The sequence below is a fragment of the Rhincodon typus genome, chromosome 3 (genome assembly GCF_021869965.1).
Source record: "Rhincodon typus isolate 14 chromosome 3, sRhiTyp1.1, whole genome shotgun sequence".
Classification (NCBI taxonomy): domain Eukaryota; kingdom Metazoa; phylum Chordata; class Chondrichthyes; order Orectolobiformes; family Rhincodontidae; genus Rhincodon; species Rhincodon typus.
Genome location: NC_063334.1, coordinates 101567250 through 101585514, shown reverse-complemented (window position 1 = coordinate 101585514; position 18265 = coordinate 101567250). Strand labels below are relative to the sequence as shown.

At 40.3% G+C, this 18265-nt stretch overlaps 1 protein-coding gene across 3 annotated transcripts in view; it reads left to right on the top strand.

The window, feature by feature from the left end:
- serinc5 (serine incorporator 5) overlaps positions 1–18265 on the top strand; it is a 63890-nt gene that overhangs the window by 40559 nt on the left and 5066 nt on the right. For 2 of the 3 annotated variants that reach the window (XM_020527103.2, XM_048595146.1), the window contains exons 6-11: positions 209–420; positions 7512–7607; positions 7730–7856; positions 9280–9349; positions 12283–12322; positions 17264–17414. In XM_020527103.2, the coding sequence (XP_020382692.1) occupies positions 209–420; positions 7512–7607; positions 7730–7856; positions 9280–9349; positions 12283–12322; positions 17264–17414 (696 nt within the window). The remainder of the gene's footprint in view (positions 1–208; positions 421–7511; positions 7608–7729; positions 7857–9279; positions 9350–12282; positions 12323–17263; positions 17415–18265) is intronic. The other variant, XM_020527104.2, reaches the window with a different exon arrangement.

Sequence of the window (18265 nt, the reverse complement as noted above, 5' to 3'; positions counted from 1 at the left end):
TTTGAGTAAAAATAGAGAGCTTTTACTTCCTGATATAAAGGGTTACAGTGCATTAGTTGAAGTGAAAGGTGCTCTCTCTCTGCAGCATTTTAATAAACTTCTAAGGCCGTAGGCACTGTATCTCCTGTCTGATTATAATGTGTGGGCTTTTGTTTCCTGTCTGCTACCAAATGACAATTATTTCTTGTTTCTTTTGTCTTTTTAATAGGTGGGCTGGAACAGCAAACAATAAGTGTTGGTACGCTGCCTTGGCCTTAGTTACACTCATTCTTTACTCGGTTGCTGTCTGTGCTGTTGTTCTGATGGTGATATTTTACACTGATCCTGAAGGCTGCACACTAAACAAGATTTTATTGGGTGTCAACACCAGCCTCTGCTTCATCGTCTCCATGGTAGCAATTACACCCTGTGTACAAAAATGTGAGTTGATAATTTTGAATCCTGACTCCAATGAACTAGTGTTTTTATGTTCAACTCGGATCTGCTTGAGAAAAGTTACTAAGATGTGATGTGAAACTCAATTGTTTGTTTGAAATGTGACAATTGTAAAGTATTTTAAAAAGAAAAAAATTGGCCTGGATTTTCTGATGGTCAGACTGTCGTCATTCCAGTGTAAATGGGAATTGTGTGTGGGAATCTTGTGGAAGCCCCATTGTAGTACACGTCAAAGGAATTACCTGGCAAATTGGATTTTGCTCTGGCAATTTCCCTACATCTGGAACCCCTCAAAAGTCTCCATTCAAATTGGAGGATTGAAAGGTTCTGTTGAAACTAAGTAAAATAGTTGCTCCTGCTAAATTAGACAATTAAATCTTGGTTGTCTAATTCATGAACTAATCCCATACTCCATCTGCCCCCCTCTCCCCTCTCATGTATCTCCCCATGACCCAATAACCCTTCCCCACATTGGGACCCAATCACCGTTCCCCACTCTTCCCCCTGGACTCCCCTTATTCCTGCCTCAGAATTGAACTGACACCCATCTCCCAATGGCAGATATACTCCCTCCTGTCCCACAACTGTTCTACATTTGTACCAATCACCCCCTCCTTCAATCCCCACCACCATATCCAATCCAATCCCGGCTTCCAGATTTCCCCACCCCCCCGCCCCCTACTAGATCTGACCCAATCTCCAGTACTTCATGCTGGACCCGATTTCTGCTCACTCCAACCCACCCTAATCACTACATCACTTATATGGCCCTTTTACCACCTTGCACACCTCCCACTTGGTATCCTACCCACTTGGCGCACTACCATATACAAAGCTGGCACTCTACACCATTCTCAGAGTCATATGGCAAGGAAACAGACCCTTTGGTCCAACCAGTCCAGGCTGAACATAATCCCAAACTAAACTAGTCCCACCTGCCTGCTCCTGGCCCATATCCCTTAACCTTTCCTATTCATGTATCTATTCAAATGTCTTTTAAACGTTGTAATTGTACCTGCAGCCACCACCCATCAGGAAGTTCATTCCACACACAAACTACCCTCTGTGTAAAACAAAAAAAATTGCCTCTCACGTTCGTTTTTTAAATCTCTCTTCTTTCTCCCTTAAAAATGTGCTCCCTTGTCTTGAAATTCCCCCATCCTAGGGAAAAGAGGACTACCATTAACTCTACCTATAACTTTCATCATTTTATATACTACTATCAGGCCGCCTCTTAAACCTCCTACACTCCAGTGAGAACAGTCCCACCCGTTCTTTATAACTCAAACCTTCCATACCTAGCAACATCCTGGTAAATCTCTTCTGAACCCTCTCCCGCTTGGTAGTATCTCTCCTATAACTGGGCTACCAGAACGGGACACAATATTCTAGGTGAGGCCTCGCCAATGTTCTGTACAACCTCAACATGACTTCCTAACTCCTATACTCAAAGGACTGAGCAATGAAGGCAAGTGTGCCAAATGCCTTTTTAAACCACCCTGTCTATATGTGATACAAACTTCAAAGAATTATGGACCTGCACCCATAGGTCCTTCTGTTCTACAACATTACCCAAGGCCCTACCATTAATTGTCCAGGCCCTACCCTTGATTGTTGTACCAAAATGCAATACCTTACATTTATCCAGATTGAATTCAATCTGTCATTTTTCAGCCCATTGACCCATTTGATCAAGATCCCTTTGTAATCTTAGAAAACCTTCTTCACCATCTACTATGCCACCAATTTTGGTGTCATCTGCAAACTTACTAACCATACCTTTTATATTTTCATCCAAATCATTTATATAAATGGCAAACGAAAGAGGACCCAGAGCCGATCCCTGTGGAACACCACTGGTCACAGGCCTCCAGTTCGAAAAGCAACCCTCCACTGTTACTCTCTGTTCTCCTGCCATTGAGCCAGTTATGTATCCAATCGGCAAGCACACCCTGAATCCCGTGTGACCTAACTTTAATTAGTCTACCATGTGGAAACTTGTCAAATGCTCTACTAAAATCCAAATAATCAGCGTCAACTGCGCTGCCATCATCAGTCTTTTTGGTAACTTCCTCCAAAATTTTGATCAAGTTTGTGAGATATGATTTTCCTTGCACAAATCATGCTGATTATCCCTAATCAAAGTTTTCCTCTCAATGCCCATAAATCCTACCTTTTTGTAATCGGCTCCAACAATTTACCCACAACTGAAGTCAGACTCGCAGGGCTATAGTTCCTCAGTTTCTCCTTACAACCTTTCTTAAAGGTACAACATTAGCCACCCTCCAGTCATCAGGTACCTCACCTGTAGTTACAGATGATGCAAGTATTTCTGCAAGAGGTCTTGCAATTTCCTCCCTTACTTCCTGTAATGTTCTGGGATACGTTAGATCAGGTCCTGGAGATTTAGCCACCTTTATGTACTTTAAAACCTCCCAAACTTCCTCTTCTGTAATGTGAACTGTTTCTCTGCATTCTCTAAAACTCCATTTCTTTCTCCACAATAAAAACTGATGCGAAATAATCTTTTAATTTCTCTCCCATCTCCTAGGGTTCAACACAAAGATGACCTCCCTGATCTTTAAGAGGCGCTAGCCCCTCTCTAGTTACCCTCTTGCTCTTAATGTATTTGTAGAATCCCTCTGGATTATCCTTAACCTTATCTGCCAATGCTATTCCATATCCTGTCTTTGCCTTCCTGATTTCTTTCTTAAGAATGCCCCTACATTCTTTCAATTGATTTAAGAGATTCAATTGAACCAAGTTGTCTATATCTAAAATAAGTTTCTGTTTTATTCTTGACTAGAACCTTAATATCTCTATTCATCCATTGTTCCTTAATCTTACCAGCCTTGCCCTTCGGTCTAACAGGAACATAATGCCTCTGAACTCTGGCCATCACACTCTTGAACACCTCCCACTTGTCAGATGTCCTTATACCTGTGAACAGTCCACTCCAATCAACTTTTGAACATTCTTGTCTCATACCATTAAAATTTGCCTTACTCCAATTTAAAAACTTTTAACTTTTATGGAAGGCTTACCCACTTCCATAACCATTTTGAAACTAATAGAATTATAGTTGCTAGACCCAACGCGTTTCCCCACTTTTACTTCAGTCACCTGCCCTTCCCTTATTGCCCAAAAGATGGTCTAGTTTTGCTCCTTCTCCAGGACGAGCATCCACATGTTGATTTAAAAAAAAAAAAAAAATTTCTTGAACATGTTTGACAAATTCTTCACCATCGAAATCTTTTCTGTCTTACTATTGGGGGTCCTATAGTACAATCCCATCAAAGTGATCTTTCCTTTCTTATTTGTAATTTCTACTCCTATATTTTCACTGGGTGCTTTTTTAGAAATATCTTCCCTAATTACAACAATAATTGTAATTACTGTTTTTCTTACTCAAATGCACACTCCACCACCCCCCTCCCCCACCTCCTTATTCTTACCTCCTTTTCTATCCTTCCTGTAGAATCTAAAACCCAGAACATTGAGCTGCTAGTCTGGTCCGTCTCTCAGCCAGGTTTCTGAAATAGCTATGATGTCCCAATCCCATGTTCTTAAACATACCCTGAGTTCATCAGCCTTACCTGTAAGACCGCTAGCATTGAAATAAATGCAATTTAGTTCTTCAGAGTTACTACATACTTTGAATCTCTCTTGTCGTTCTTTTCTAATTAATGTGGTGTCCTCATATTCGGAACCTTCCCCATCAATCCTTCTGTTTACACTGCTACTTAGAATTCCTCCACTATCAGTACAAAGTCTCCCTTAATAGGATGAGCAAATCTCCCTACTGAAGTATTGGTCCCTTTCCAGTTTAGGGTAGGCTCAGCTTTTTTTTTTGAGCAGGTCTTTTCTGTCCCCAAAAGACATTCCAATTGTCTGAAAACCTGAATCCCTGAACAATACACCAGTTCTTTAGCCACTGATTTATCTCCTTTAACTTTTTTGTTCCTTCCCTCATTTGAGTTTGGCATTGGGAGTAAATCAGACATTACTAATTTTAAGGTTCTATTTTGTTTAATCTTCTACGTAACATCTTAAATTCAGTCTATACTGCTTTAATCTTTTCCCTAAAAATGTCATTCCTACCAATGTGTACAATAATTTCTGGCTTCTCAATCTTGCCTTTAACAATATGCTTGAAACGTTTGGAGACATCGTCTGGTATCCTACTGCAGGCACCCTATGTCTATTCAGCTGGCATTCTATCACCCTACCCTCCCTGCACCCTAACATCACATTTGGGTTATGTACTTACCAAATATCAGCAGCTGTCAAAGAGACTTTCATGGTCTTTATATCTGGCAACTGACTGGTGTGAAAAGGCGCTATCATGCTATGAAAGAACTGACAGAATGGAAGTATGGCTCCGCATTTCTGAAGGGTCCTTGAACAGAATCTCTGTTCAGAAATGCATAGTCCCTTATTTTGAATGGCCCAGAGTGGCAATCTACTCAGAAAATCCAATCCTTTCTATTTTCACATGTGCTAAGTGGCTAATATGTTAATGCTGTCAAATTTTTCTCTCTTTATTTGCTATTTTAGTGTGTCTGATCTCTCATGTCACTATTCCTACTGGTTTGTGTTTTGGACGGGGCAGGACAGGGTCTCATGGCTGTCTGTAGGGAATGAGTTGATCTGTTTTGGCTGCTCTTTGCGTAGTTGATTTCCCTATTCAAAATAGTGCTTGATACCTGTCTCCAATCTATTTTGTGATGTGACCAAAATGTTGTTACTTTCTCATTCCATAATTAATCTGCACCTTATCAATTCCCACACCCAATAGTGATATAGGTATGGGAAGTGTTTACTTTTTTTAAAAAGAAACCTTGTATTCATAGCGCTAGATTATGTGCTCGTACTGTGACAGAAGTGGTTATGAATTGTTAGTTTGTGCTACACCGTCCCATGCAGAAATAACTGGACATTGTTCTGAGACATTTTGGAGAGGTGACACAACTCTCTATTAGAAGAACAAAAAGTGAAAATCATATCTGCTGTTCAGAAGGAAAGAAATCCAGTCTGATCGGAAATTGATTTAGGTTGTGGGAAGGTTTTGAAACCCATATCTGAAGGGAAATCATCAGATAAAGTCACACAGTGCTTAGTGAGGATAAGGTGTGTGCTCTCACCTACATAAGGCATGCCCTTGTTACCAAAGGTTAGAAGTGTTTCCATTTAAGATGATGCTTTGTACTAACACACTTCCCTGCTATCCTTGACGCACAATACTTCATGTTCTGAAATTCCTTCCACAAGCTAATCTACAGCATTTCTGTTGTATAATAGACATCCCATTTTGTGTGGCACAGTGTGTTTTGGCATCAGTGCAATATTCCAGTGATTCGGCATCCTGTGTGTGACATCCCAGTTGTCTGTCTCAAACACATTGTTAGTGACTGGTCCTTTGTTTTGTGTATATCTTTTGTACAAGTCTCAGAGTGAAACTTATTTTAAAGCAATGATTTAATGGTCATCTGTGCCATACTTCCCCACATAAGAGTGCATAAGGATACGTTTTGCTTGTGTGTATTGCAAACTGATGCGGTTGAATGACTAAATCATTCGACATGCAGGCCCACTTCAAACATCAAACATTATTGTTTTACACTGCTGGGGACAGGTTCTCTGGGTGGTACAGGGACTTCACCACTGAACAAAGGAAAACGTGCAGTTTAAATACAGTTACTCAGCCTGTTTCAGTAGGCTGTCATCTAACAGCTCATCCAATTACCTGTGTGTCTCAATACCATGTGATCAGTGCGTGGTCAGACCCTTCCCTTCTATCCTATAATGAATAGCAGAGTTTGGACTACCTGGTACAAGGCTTCTGTCCCTATTCCTCAAAGCTGTACCTTGATCTACTTGTCTGTACATCTGCTTTTGTTCCACAGGGCCCATTGCATACATTTCGCAACACCCTTTGTGTGTTATCTTAATCTAGTTACCTTTATATACTCCTTCTTTGAAGGCAGCTATTATTCTTGCTTATAGTTTAATTTCCAACAGCAAAGTATGGAAGCTGCTATTTCGGCAAAAAACCTTCCTCTGCCATTTTATGACAACTCAGAACCACTTTCAGCCATTTTATACTGCTTCGGCATGGGCTTCCCTAACACATACGACACACAACTCTAACAAAGAGTAAGAGTGGGTTATCTGGGCCTTTGAGCCTGCTTCGCCATTCAATAAGGTCATGGCTGATCTGATTTTAACCTCCATTGTACATCCTTCTATCTCTGCTCAAAAATCTTTAAAGATTCTGTATTGACAGGTGTTGGAGTGTGAAACAGTCTGGTAGGGTGACTTGGGAAAGGGGGTGGTAGAAGTATTCTTAAATAATATTCAACACAGCAATTGACTGACTGGGACTTCTGTTCCAGAACACACTTCTTTTTCGATTTAAAAAAAAAAATTTAAATACTTTCATAATCCTCGAATTCCGTCCATGTGACGCAATGACAGCACAAATCTTGTTTTTCACTAAAATCTTTGGATATCCAATTATAAAGTTTCAGCTTAGACTGCAGCCAGCAGCATAACACAGTTTGCACCCAAGTTTGCAACAGTTTTGAAAGGGTTTTTTTTTCTGTCTCACTTATCTGCTCAAATATATTTGATATCACCAAACATAAAATCTGTCATGAGGCAATGTGATTGGGCAGCACTTAAAAGCAGCATGTAACTCTCACCTCCTGACTCCCCAGAACCTGCCCACCATTTACAAGGCACAACTCATTCTGAGTAGGAGTCTGCTCTGTTTCATTTTCTTCTTAAGTTCCTTTCCTGAAGGCAAGTGCTTGGTTTTTTATTTTTTTTTGCTGAACCGCAGCAAGTACTACAAATTGGGCAAGGAGACCTGTACTGCATTGACATCGGCCACAACAGGGATTAAGTCTCATGCTGTTGGCACAAATCTGATCCATTCGCTAGCTCTCTAGCTAACTGACCCCTATTCTATTTGATTAAAGGGAGGATATTAGTCCTTGCTGCATGTATTTCATACATCAGTTATTTGTCTTGCCTAATTCTTTTAAATGATTCCCTGTTTGCATTTCTTTCAGATCAGCCTAACTCCGGTCTCCTGCAGTCAGGAGTAATCAGCTGTTATGTGATGTATCTTACGTTCTCTGCGTTGGCCAATTCACCTCCAGAAATTGGTACTTGCAAACTTTTGTTTAGAAATGTATATATTGTGCAATAAATTTATTATTGCTTTTAAATGGATTTGTTGCTTCTCTAAAGGTTTGGTGGTGTTCAATGTCTTTTACTCTCTCTTCAGTTATGAAGCAAGGAATGAACACTACAATATGCATTCCTCAGTTATTGGGCAAAGGCCTTCAAACAGATGACAAGCTTGTTTCTGTGCTGGGAGCCATTATCATGTATGGCTGTGTGCTCTATGCCTGGTAAGTTCATCTATTGTTTGGCACTTCAAAACAGGAATGAAAACAGAATCTGGGTATAGTTACAGGCTCAGACTTTGGCATTGATCTTGCTCATATTTATTACGCGGATTGAGAAAGCCCTTCCAGTCAAATAGTCCATTGATGCAAACCAGCTTTCGGAGCATTCCTGGAACCACAAGTGTCATGATTCAGGAGGCTGTTCAGCCCATTGTATCTGCACCGGCTGTTTAAATGCATTTCATGGCTCAGTGTCATCCTCTGCCTTTTCCTCATACCTTTTGTACATTGTTTCAATTTTTAAGAAAAGTCATCCAATGCCCTCTTAAATGCCTCAATTCTAATTTTGGTTTCAGCTGCTAAATTGGAGGCGGCACATTAAATAAAGCTTGTAAGTCTTTAAAATAAATGTATACATGTGTAAGCTCCCATCCACCACATCAGAAGTTAATATAAATGTTGCTGATGGTATTTGAAGCGTTGTTAGAATTTGTAATTGTACAGCCCATTTTATCTCATTGTCATGGAATGTACAAGATGATGGGTGAAGTGAGAACGGGTCCAAGATGCTAAATAACATTATAATGCCTGAATGCTGCATTCTAAACACCAACAGTCATTTGGAGTCCTGACTTTATCTGTTCCTCAAATTTTTTTTTCTTTCAACATTTTAAATTAAAATAATCTTTTAAAAAGAAATTTGGGGTTGGAATGCAGAAGGTAATGTCTGAAAACAGCTATTTTAAAAATATTTGGATGGCTTCAGGTTTGGCCTCGTTAATTGTAAGAGTGAAAACTGACATATATTTTCATAAGGTCCAATCATTGGTAACACGTCGAAGAACCCTCTTTTATCACAGACGGGGGAGGGGGGTGTTAACGAAAGTTGCTGTTGATATTTACAAATGCAACACTCACTGAATGTTTAGTGGGAGGCTCCTCACTTCCAATTCTCTCTGTCCAATTACTGTTAAGCAGCCTGCTTAGAAAAAGAGTTGAGCTGGCCAAATCTCAGCCAGTTTTCAGGGTGTTCACTATGACCTGAGCTTGGCTGTCATGGACTGTTCTAAAAATACATTCATGGAGTTAAAGGACAAGTGGAAACAATAAGACTAGGGTGCTGGCAGGAGGGCGTTAGAAGAGACACTGCTATATTGCAGCTGCTGGAGGAGACGTATTATGTAAATTAAGTGTTTTAATGATGGAACTAAGAAATGCACGTAGACAATGAACACATGGTTTGGGGGAGGATTTGGCCTCTATGCTGAGAGATATTTACACGACTACAATCTGGAAAAATGTGGGAGTGGAGATGTGACACATAGTTCTGTTCAGACTTTTTGATTAATGGATTCTCAAATGGAATACCAAAAACTCCAACCTCATTTCCGGGGGAAAAAAAATATTTCTTTGTTTGTTCTTTTAGTCTAACTTCAACAACTCGTTCCAGCTCAGCTACCCTGGGGGTGAGCACTGTTCCAAACTCTAAACCAACTGTAAGTATATATCTGATTTGCCAAAGTGGAATATTTGCTTCAACCTGGTATGCTGTTGATTTACACACATTCCAATGCTGATTCATTGACTTATGTCCCTTGCAAATAATGTGGCACATTTATCCAGGGTGCACTGATTTAATTGGGGTGTGGGATAGGGAGTGGAATGCATGAAGTATAAGTATGAAGTATATCACCCAGTTGCATCTTTGTTGGAGTTTAACATTTTGTAGCATTTGGCTAGAATATCTTAGAAAGTGATGTTGATATTTTAAGATACCACTTTCTTCATTTGAAATTATAACCACTAGTTAAGTGAGAGCTATCATTTTAAAAAAAACGGTAGCTTGTTCTTTTAAAATTAACTTTTTGTAAAAATCTGCCTTGACTTGATTTTCGGAAGGAATTTTCCAGTTTTAAATCCATTTCAGAATGTAGGTCTGACAGAGATTTCATTTCATTTCATTTCATTTCCTGCTAATTGCATAAGATTGAAAATTGGTCAGTTCAAGTCTGAATGGTATTGCAGATCTTGGGTGTGTCTTAATTTTTCAACCTTTTATTCCCTCAAGCTGCAGTGAAGGTTATACATTTCCAAACAAACATTTCTGTGCAAAGTTTCTGTCTATGATCTGGTGGTTCCCTTTTTCAGAAATGTGTTTTAAAATTGTTATTTTAATAGAATTTATTAGTTTACTCCTTGCGAAATATTTATGTTAAGGGTTTGGTGGGTGGAGTCTGTATAATTATAGATGTATGCATTGTGTGTAACTGAAAAATTCCAGTTGATGCAGATTCAAATAGACTAAATTGCTCGCTCTCTCTCTCCTCTCTCTGTGTGTGTGTGTGTGTGTGTGTGTGTGTAAATACTCTGTTAATATGCATTTGTGGTCATGCCAATGCCAGTGCCCAAGTACTGAATAGCATCAGAAACCTCGATAGGGAGAAACTTCTCCCCTGAGTAGAGGGATCAATTTTAAAGTAAGCAGAGGTTTAGAAAGGATTGAAGGATAAATGTTTTCACCCAGAGGTGCTGGGTATCTGCCACTAACTGGTGGCAGAGGCAAGAACCCTCAAGACAATTGGGAAGTATCGAGCATCTGAAATGCCATAGCATTCAAGGCTGCAGGCCAAGTTCTCTAAAATGACATATGAATAGATAGACGCTTAATGACTGGTGAGAACATAATGGACCAAATGGCCTTTTTCCATGCTGTAAAAACACTGACTCAATCTGCATATTTACACATACATTTGCATACTTGAGGTCTAATTTACCCACAGCTTCTCTTGCATGATGCTTTTGTTAATGGTGTTGAAATAAAAAAAGGTCCCAGTGTTGCAATCACATTGAATAAAGTGTTGAGTAAGCTTTTTCAATACATAGCGGTTATCATCACTGTGTAACGGTTGTCATCACCGTCTTCACTTCTGGGACTGATGTGCAGTCTGTCAGTCTTAATGTGAGCTTGTGAAATAAGAACAAATGATAAGCAGTTCAACTACAAAAGATTGAACATCCATGTTTGGTCTTGGGAAAGTGTGTCTTGAACAGTTTCAGTCCTGGAGAGGGAGATGCCCCTACAATGTGCTTTTATCAATATTTGTCAAGAATCAAATGCACTGTGCTGTGATATAGGGGAATACGGATTTACTTGTGTTTATCCCTAAGCCACATGCTATTTTCTTATCCCTTTCTACTCCATAATGGGAGCATTAAGCACTGAATGATGGGTGCTGTCTTGTTTGGGGGCACAATAATGCAATGCAGTGCCTTTTATAGGTATGACTGAGTGCCTGTTGTACATCTTCTACAGGATTGTGTCCTGATCTGAAGAATAAATGAAGGGCACCAAACTCAGGCTACTTTTTTTTTTTACACAAGATAAAAATTACAAGTTAATTTAAAGCTGCCTACATTCTGTCAAAGCTTTTTGTCTTGTACTCATCAGGATAAATGAAAGGAAGTAGGGGATATGCAATGGAAAAGTTTGCTGATTGGTTGGCAGGTTGACTCTAGTTGAGGTGTTGCCATGGCGAATGCACCAAGCAGCTGTTGCTACCCCATGCGTATTTTTAATTTCAAAAAAAGCTGCAATGCCTAGACATGTTCTTTTTGCCTGTAGGAGGAAAAGGTTAGGACCCTACATAAGATTACATACAACTTCTCCTTGGCAACCCCTTGACCAATCAAAGTCAACTTGCCCACCAGCCAACACCCTTTTAAAATGTAGTAAAATGCTGCACTCCTTGAAATTTCACATTCTAGCTTCTGTCCTGATAATGCAAGATGAAAATGGAAGTATATTGTTAAGTTGGAGAGGATTCACAAGAGATTTAGGGTGTTGCTGGGAATGGAGGGCTTGAGTTATAAGGAGAGACTGGATAGACTGGGACTATTTTCACTAGAACATGGGACGTTTAGGGGTTTATAAATTCCTGAGGGGCACAGATAAGGTGAATGGCAGGTGTATTTTCTCTACAGTGTGGGATTTCAAGTCTGGGGGACTTATTTTTAAGGTGTGAAGAGAAAAATTTTTTTTTTATATACAGAGTAGTTCTTGTATGGTATGGACTGCCAGAGGAAGTGGTGGATGAAAGTACAGTAACAATATTTAAAAGACATTTAGATAAGTAGAAGAATAAAGAAATGTTTGGAGGGATATGGGCTAAGTGCAGGCATGTGGGACTAGTTTAGTTTGGAATTATGGTTGGCGAGGACTGGTTGGACCAAAGGGTCTGTTTCTGTCTGTATGACTATGAAAAGCTTCAACATTTTGTTAACCACGCTCCAGTTCTTACTGCCGAGTGACTCATTCACCCAGTGATGTGACTCATTCAATACTAGTATGTGTTGGAATGATAACAATCCTGCCCAAGATCTGGTTTGATATATTAGCAGTCTGTTAACGTAACTCCTCATTATCTTACAGGAAGCTCGCTGCTGCTTCTGCTTTGTACCAGATGAGGAAGGTAAGCTCCAATCCTCCATTACTTGAATTTGTAAACCCATAAATTGGGAGTGAAAACAGTCATTGCTAGGAACACACACAAAGCAGGCAAAATCACAATTGCTTGTCTCTTCTATAACAAACCCGACTTTCAGATCTACGAGAATCAGCAAATACAAAATTGTTGGCTTTATGATTCCAACAATGTGCAGTTTTGCTCCCGCTGCCTCCAGTTGTAGTTAGTGGTGATTTATTTCATCTGGGGACAAGGTGATCATTATATCAGGGATTTCGGATTTTATAAGCACATTTCCAGTGATGTTCAGACAGTAATCCATGGCTCTTCACATCCTCTTTTGTTTGTTTAAATATAAATGATCAGACAAGTTGTGTAATGTTTTATGCTGAGTTAGTGAGAAGGCTCTCCCCTTGTTTACTCCTTTCTGCTGTTACAATTTTGTCCTACATGCTCCATCCAAAACCAATACAATTTTGAGAGAATTGAGACAAGGACAAGTTTTAGGATCAGTTTTTATTAAATGTTCGGAAACTCTGAAATGCCACAAAGATATGATATTGGAAAAGTGTTTGTTTGTTTTTAATATTCATTGAAGGCAAAGCTAAGCAACTGGCTACTTGAGCTAAACAGAGTAGGCTGCAAGTAATAGACCGAGCTAAGTAACGCCATCACTATCAATCCGATCGAAGCTCTGTTTTTGAGCCACATCCAGTCATGAATCACAATGGACAATTAAACAACCCACTGGAGGAACAGGCTCCACAAACATCCCTATCCTTGATGATGGGGAGCCCAGCACATCAGTGCAAAAGATGAGCTTGATCCGTTGGTTGTGGTAACGCTTAGCTCTGTCTGCTGCTGGCTGCGTTTGCTGTTTGCAGGCAAGTAGTCCTGTTTTGTAGTTTCACCAGATTGATGCTTCATTTTTATTTATGCCTGACACGTGGAATGCCCTCCTTCACTAATCTCCATTTACCCAGGGTGATGATATAGTAGGGGTATGCTCCATCACACCGTTTGCAGTTTGTACTGGAGTAGGATTCTTCTGCTGCTGCTATGACCAGTCTCAAGTTAATAGATCTATTCAAAAGTTTGTTGCTTTGGAACTGTCATAGTGTCATAAAACATGATGTAAGGTATTCTCAACTCCTCCGATGGGTGCCTGTACATGGTAATCAGCAGGTTTCCTTGCCAATATTTGAGCTGATGCAATGAATCTGGACACCATGAATTTTCAATATAAGGGGCTGTCAGGGTAACTCCCTCCTGACTGTACACCATTGTGCCCACCACCTGCTGCTGGGACATGACAAACCTGGGGATAATACTGCTGGTGTAAAATAAGATGCTGTGAGTCTGCGTATGCCAATGGGAAGCTCTCCCAGTTTTGACACCAGTCTCCAGATGTTGGTAAGGAGGACTTTGCAGGATTAATGGGGCACTGTTGATTGTTGTTGTTTTGTTTCCGTTGTTTTAGTTGATGCCAAATGGTCCATTTGGTTTCGTTCCTTTCTTGAGATTATTTGACAATTGATAAAACTAGCTTCCTCCATTGCAGAGGGCATTTGGAGCAACTTCCTGGCTGAATGGTCTGGAGCCACATGTAGATCAGGTTTAATAAATCTAAAGCTTACCAGGCAAAGGTTTCCTTTTTGAAGAATATTCATGAACCAGATAGGGTTTTAATGACAATCGACAATGGCTTCGTGATCACATTAGACATTTTGAACTGTGGATATCTAGTGAATTGAAATTTCACCTTCTGCCATGGTAGGATTTGAACCTGCGTCTGCAGCACGTTATTAGTCCACTGACAATACTACTACACCATCACCTTGCCCCAGACTATCCCATTCTCTGCCATCAGGAACAGCATCGTGAAACTTTTCAAGCATGAAGCCTAAGTATTCCCCTCGTAAAAGGCAATAGCATTCAGGTTGAAGTTCTTTTTATTTTGGTTTTGTTTATAGTTTATTTTGAAAAGAAACTTATTTGTGTTTCAGTGCCAGCGTTCAGTAGAAACCGCAAACTGCATTATTTTTAGTTGCTGTTTCTCTTTTAAGAGCCGCAGTTATTTTTCTGATGAAGGGTCTAGGCCCGAAACTCCTATGATGCTGCTTGGCCTGCTGTGTTCATCCAGCTCTACACCTTGTTATCTCAGCTTTTCCAGCATCTGCAGTTCCTACTATCTCTGATGCAGTTTATCACTGCTGTGTTTAATTAACTAGAGTTTCTTTTACATTGAGCATGCAATGGCAGAATTAGGGATATATAAAACCCTGAAAGGAATCATCTGTTTGACAGATGTGATTTCTGTGTAATTTTTCACGAACATAAAGAACACAAGAACTAGGAGCAGGAGTAGGCTGTCCGGCCCTTCGAGCCTGCTCCGCCATTCAGTAAGATCATGGCTGATCTTTCCGTGGACTCGGATCCACTTACCCGCATTCTCACCGTATCCCTTAATTCCTTTATTGTTCAAAAAAATATCTACCTTATCTTTAAAAACGTTTACTGAAGTAGCGTCAACTACTTCACTGGGCAAGGAATTCCATAGATTAACAACCCTCTGCGTGAAGAAGTTCCTTCTCAATTCAGTCCTAAATCTGCTCCCTCTAATCTTGAGGCTATGCCCTCTTGTCCTAGATTCACCTGCCAGTGGAAACATCCTCTCTACTTCTATCTTATCTATTCCCTTCATAATTTTATATGTTTCTATAAGATCCCCCCTCAATCTTCTGAATTCCAATTAATATAATCCCAATCTACTCAGTCTCTCCTCATAAGCCAATCCCTTCAACTCCGGAATCAACCTAGTGAACCTCCTTTGCACCCCCTCCAGTGCCAGTACATCCTTTCCCAAGTAAGGAGACCAAAACTGCACACAGTACTCCAGGTGTGGCCTCATCAGCACCTTGTACAGCTGCAACATAACCTCTCTGCTTTTAATCTCAATCCCTTTAGCAATGAAGGACAAAATTCCATTTGCCTTCCTAATTACTTGTTGTACCTGCAGACCTACCTTCTGTGATTCATGCACAAGGACACCCAGGTCCCTCTGCATAGCAGCATGCTGCAACTTTTTACCATTCGAGTAATAATCCTTTTTACTATTACTCCTACCAAAATGTATGACTTCACATTTATTTACATAGTATTCCATCTGCCAGACCTTTGCCCACTCGCTCAATGTATCTATGTTCCTCTGCAAAGTTTCACAGTCCTCTGCACGCTTTGCTTTGCCACTCATCTTAGTGTCATCAGCAAACTTTGACACCCTACACGTGGTCCCCAACTCCAAATCATCTATATAAATTGTAAATAATTGCGGTCCCAACACCGATCCCTGAGGCACACTGCTAGTCACTGACTGCCAGCTAGGATAGCACTCATTTATCCCCACTCTGCTTCCTGTTAGTCAACCAAGCCTCTATCCATGCTAATACTTTACCCTTAACGCCATGCATCCTTATCTTATGCAGTAGCCTCTTGTGCGGCACCTTGTCGAAGGCCTTTTGGAAATCTAGGTACACCACATCCACTGGGTCCCCATTGTCCACCTTGCTCGTAATGTCTTCATAGAATTCCAAAAGATTTGTCAAGCATGACCTACCCTTCATGAACCCATGCTGCATCTGCCCAACGGGACAATTTCTATCAAGACGCCTTGCTATTTCTTCCTTGATAATAGACTCAAGCATCTTCCCCACTACAGAGGTTAAGCTAACCGGTCTATAATTCCCCATCTTTTGTCTACTTCCCTTTTTAAACAGTGGCGTCACATTTTGCTGTTTTCCAATCTGCTGGGACTGCCCCAGAGTCCAGCGAATTATGGAAAATTACCACCAGTGCATCTGCTATTTCTCCTGCCATCTCTTTTAGTACCCTGGGATGCATTCCATCAGGGCCAGGAGACTTATCAATCCTTAGCTCCATTAGCTTGCCCAACACTACCTCTTCCGTAATAATGATTGTTTCCAGGTCCTCACCTACCTTCGTCTCTTTGTCAATTACTGGCATGTTATTAGTGTCCTCCACTGTGAAGACCGATACAAAATACCTGTTCAATGCCTCGGCCATTTCATCATATTCCATAACTAAATTCCCTTTCTCATCCTCTAAAGGGCCAATGTTTACTGTAGCCACTCTTTTTCGTTTTATATATTTATAGAAACTTTTGCTATCTATCTTTATATTCTGTGCTAGTTTTTTCTCATGTTCTATCTTACTTTTCTTTATAGCTTTTTGTGGCTTTCTGTTGACCTTTAAAGTTTTTTCCCAATCTTCTAGTTTCATGCTGTTTTTGGCCACTTTGTATGCCTTCTCTTTCAATTTGATAGCCTCCCTTATTTCTTTAGACACCCATGGCAGATTACCCCTTTTCTTACAGTCCTTCCTTTTCACTGGAATATACTTTTGCTGAGCACTTTGAAAAATTGCTTTCAAACGTGTTTATCAAAAATTAAGCAAAGTCACTTTTATAACATCTCTACCCCCACAGGATGTATGTGATCCTGGCTCCTTTAATTTGCTGATAAGGTAAGCCGAGCCAGTCCAGGAATTTGGCTCAAAAATATCATTCACAATCAAGAGGTGGTGTGGAATAATTATCTGCTCCATTTTTAAATTTCTCTCCACAGCCTGTCATTTGGCCCTTCCCCATTTTTAAAAACCAGTCACCTTCTGCAACTCTAGAGAGTGAAAGTTTGCAGCCAATAATCTAGGATCACTTTGCAGCTGTGATGTTCGCTCAGAACCTCCAGTTGACAAGAGCTTGTAGTGTACGTCTGTGTCCTTTTTGTGAAATCTTGCAATAGTACCAGGTTCCCTCTGAGCTGGCTTGTGGATTGAATAGTAATGGTGGGACCCCCATTCTAATTTGTTGTATTTTACAAAGGTGATAGCTCTGTGGTTTCATACAGTGACCTGTCTACTTTCATATAGCAGGTAACTATAAAATCGATGGAGCAGAGAAAGGAATCCAGAAGGTGATCCACAATGAAAACAGCAGCGTCGTGTACAGTTACTCCTTCTTCCACTTTGTCTTTTTCCTTGGCTCCCTGTATGTGATGATGATGTTAACAAACTGGTTTCAGTAAGTAAACAGCAACCAATTTCTGTTTAATAAGCTACTGTAATAGTAGAAGGAAAGACTCTCATTTGTAGAGTACCTAAACCTCAAATCGTTTTGCAGGCAGTGAAGAAAAGTAGTGATGGTTTTAATGTAGGGAACACAATGATAGTATTTACATGCCAAGTTGAATTTCCTCTGGTGCTCACCATGAAGAAATATGTTTTCTTAAAAAAAGCAGTTGAATGTCTGAATAAATTTGTCTCTTCTGCCAGATTATGCGCATAAATAAATCAATCTGTAACTGCTCCTATTTATACAACTAGGAAAGAAATAGATGAACATCAAAATAATTTATATAACAGTGGAATGAATCAAAATCTGTTGGTGCCTGGGAGCCCTCTGCATGTTGTTTAGTTTTGCTACAAAAGTTGGTAGTCGGCCAAGAAAAGGAACCCTAAGGTTTCTGTATGCATTTTCTTCCCTACATTGAAGTCTGGATTTGGGCTGTGCTGAGGATTCATGGATCACTTACCCAAAATCATTCCCTTTCATGGGGGTGAAATGCACTTGGACCTAGAGTAGCACAGGAATCTGCATTGTGCAGGTTATTACTGGGGGTTGTTGGTAAGCTAGTTGGCTGGATGCAATGCAGAGTAATGCCAACAGTCTGAGTCCAGTTCCCCCACTGGATGAGGTTACCATGAATGACTCTCCTCCTCAACCTCTCCCCTTGCCAGAGGTGTGGTGACCTTCCAGTTAATCCACCACCAGTTGTGTATCTCTCTAATGGAGAGAGCATCCCTCGGGTCTGGTAAGACTATGGTGACTTTTACTTGCCCAGTATTTTAGAAATTTGATGTTCACCATACTGT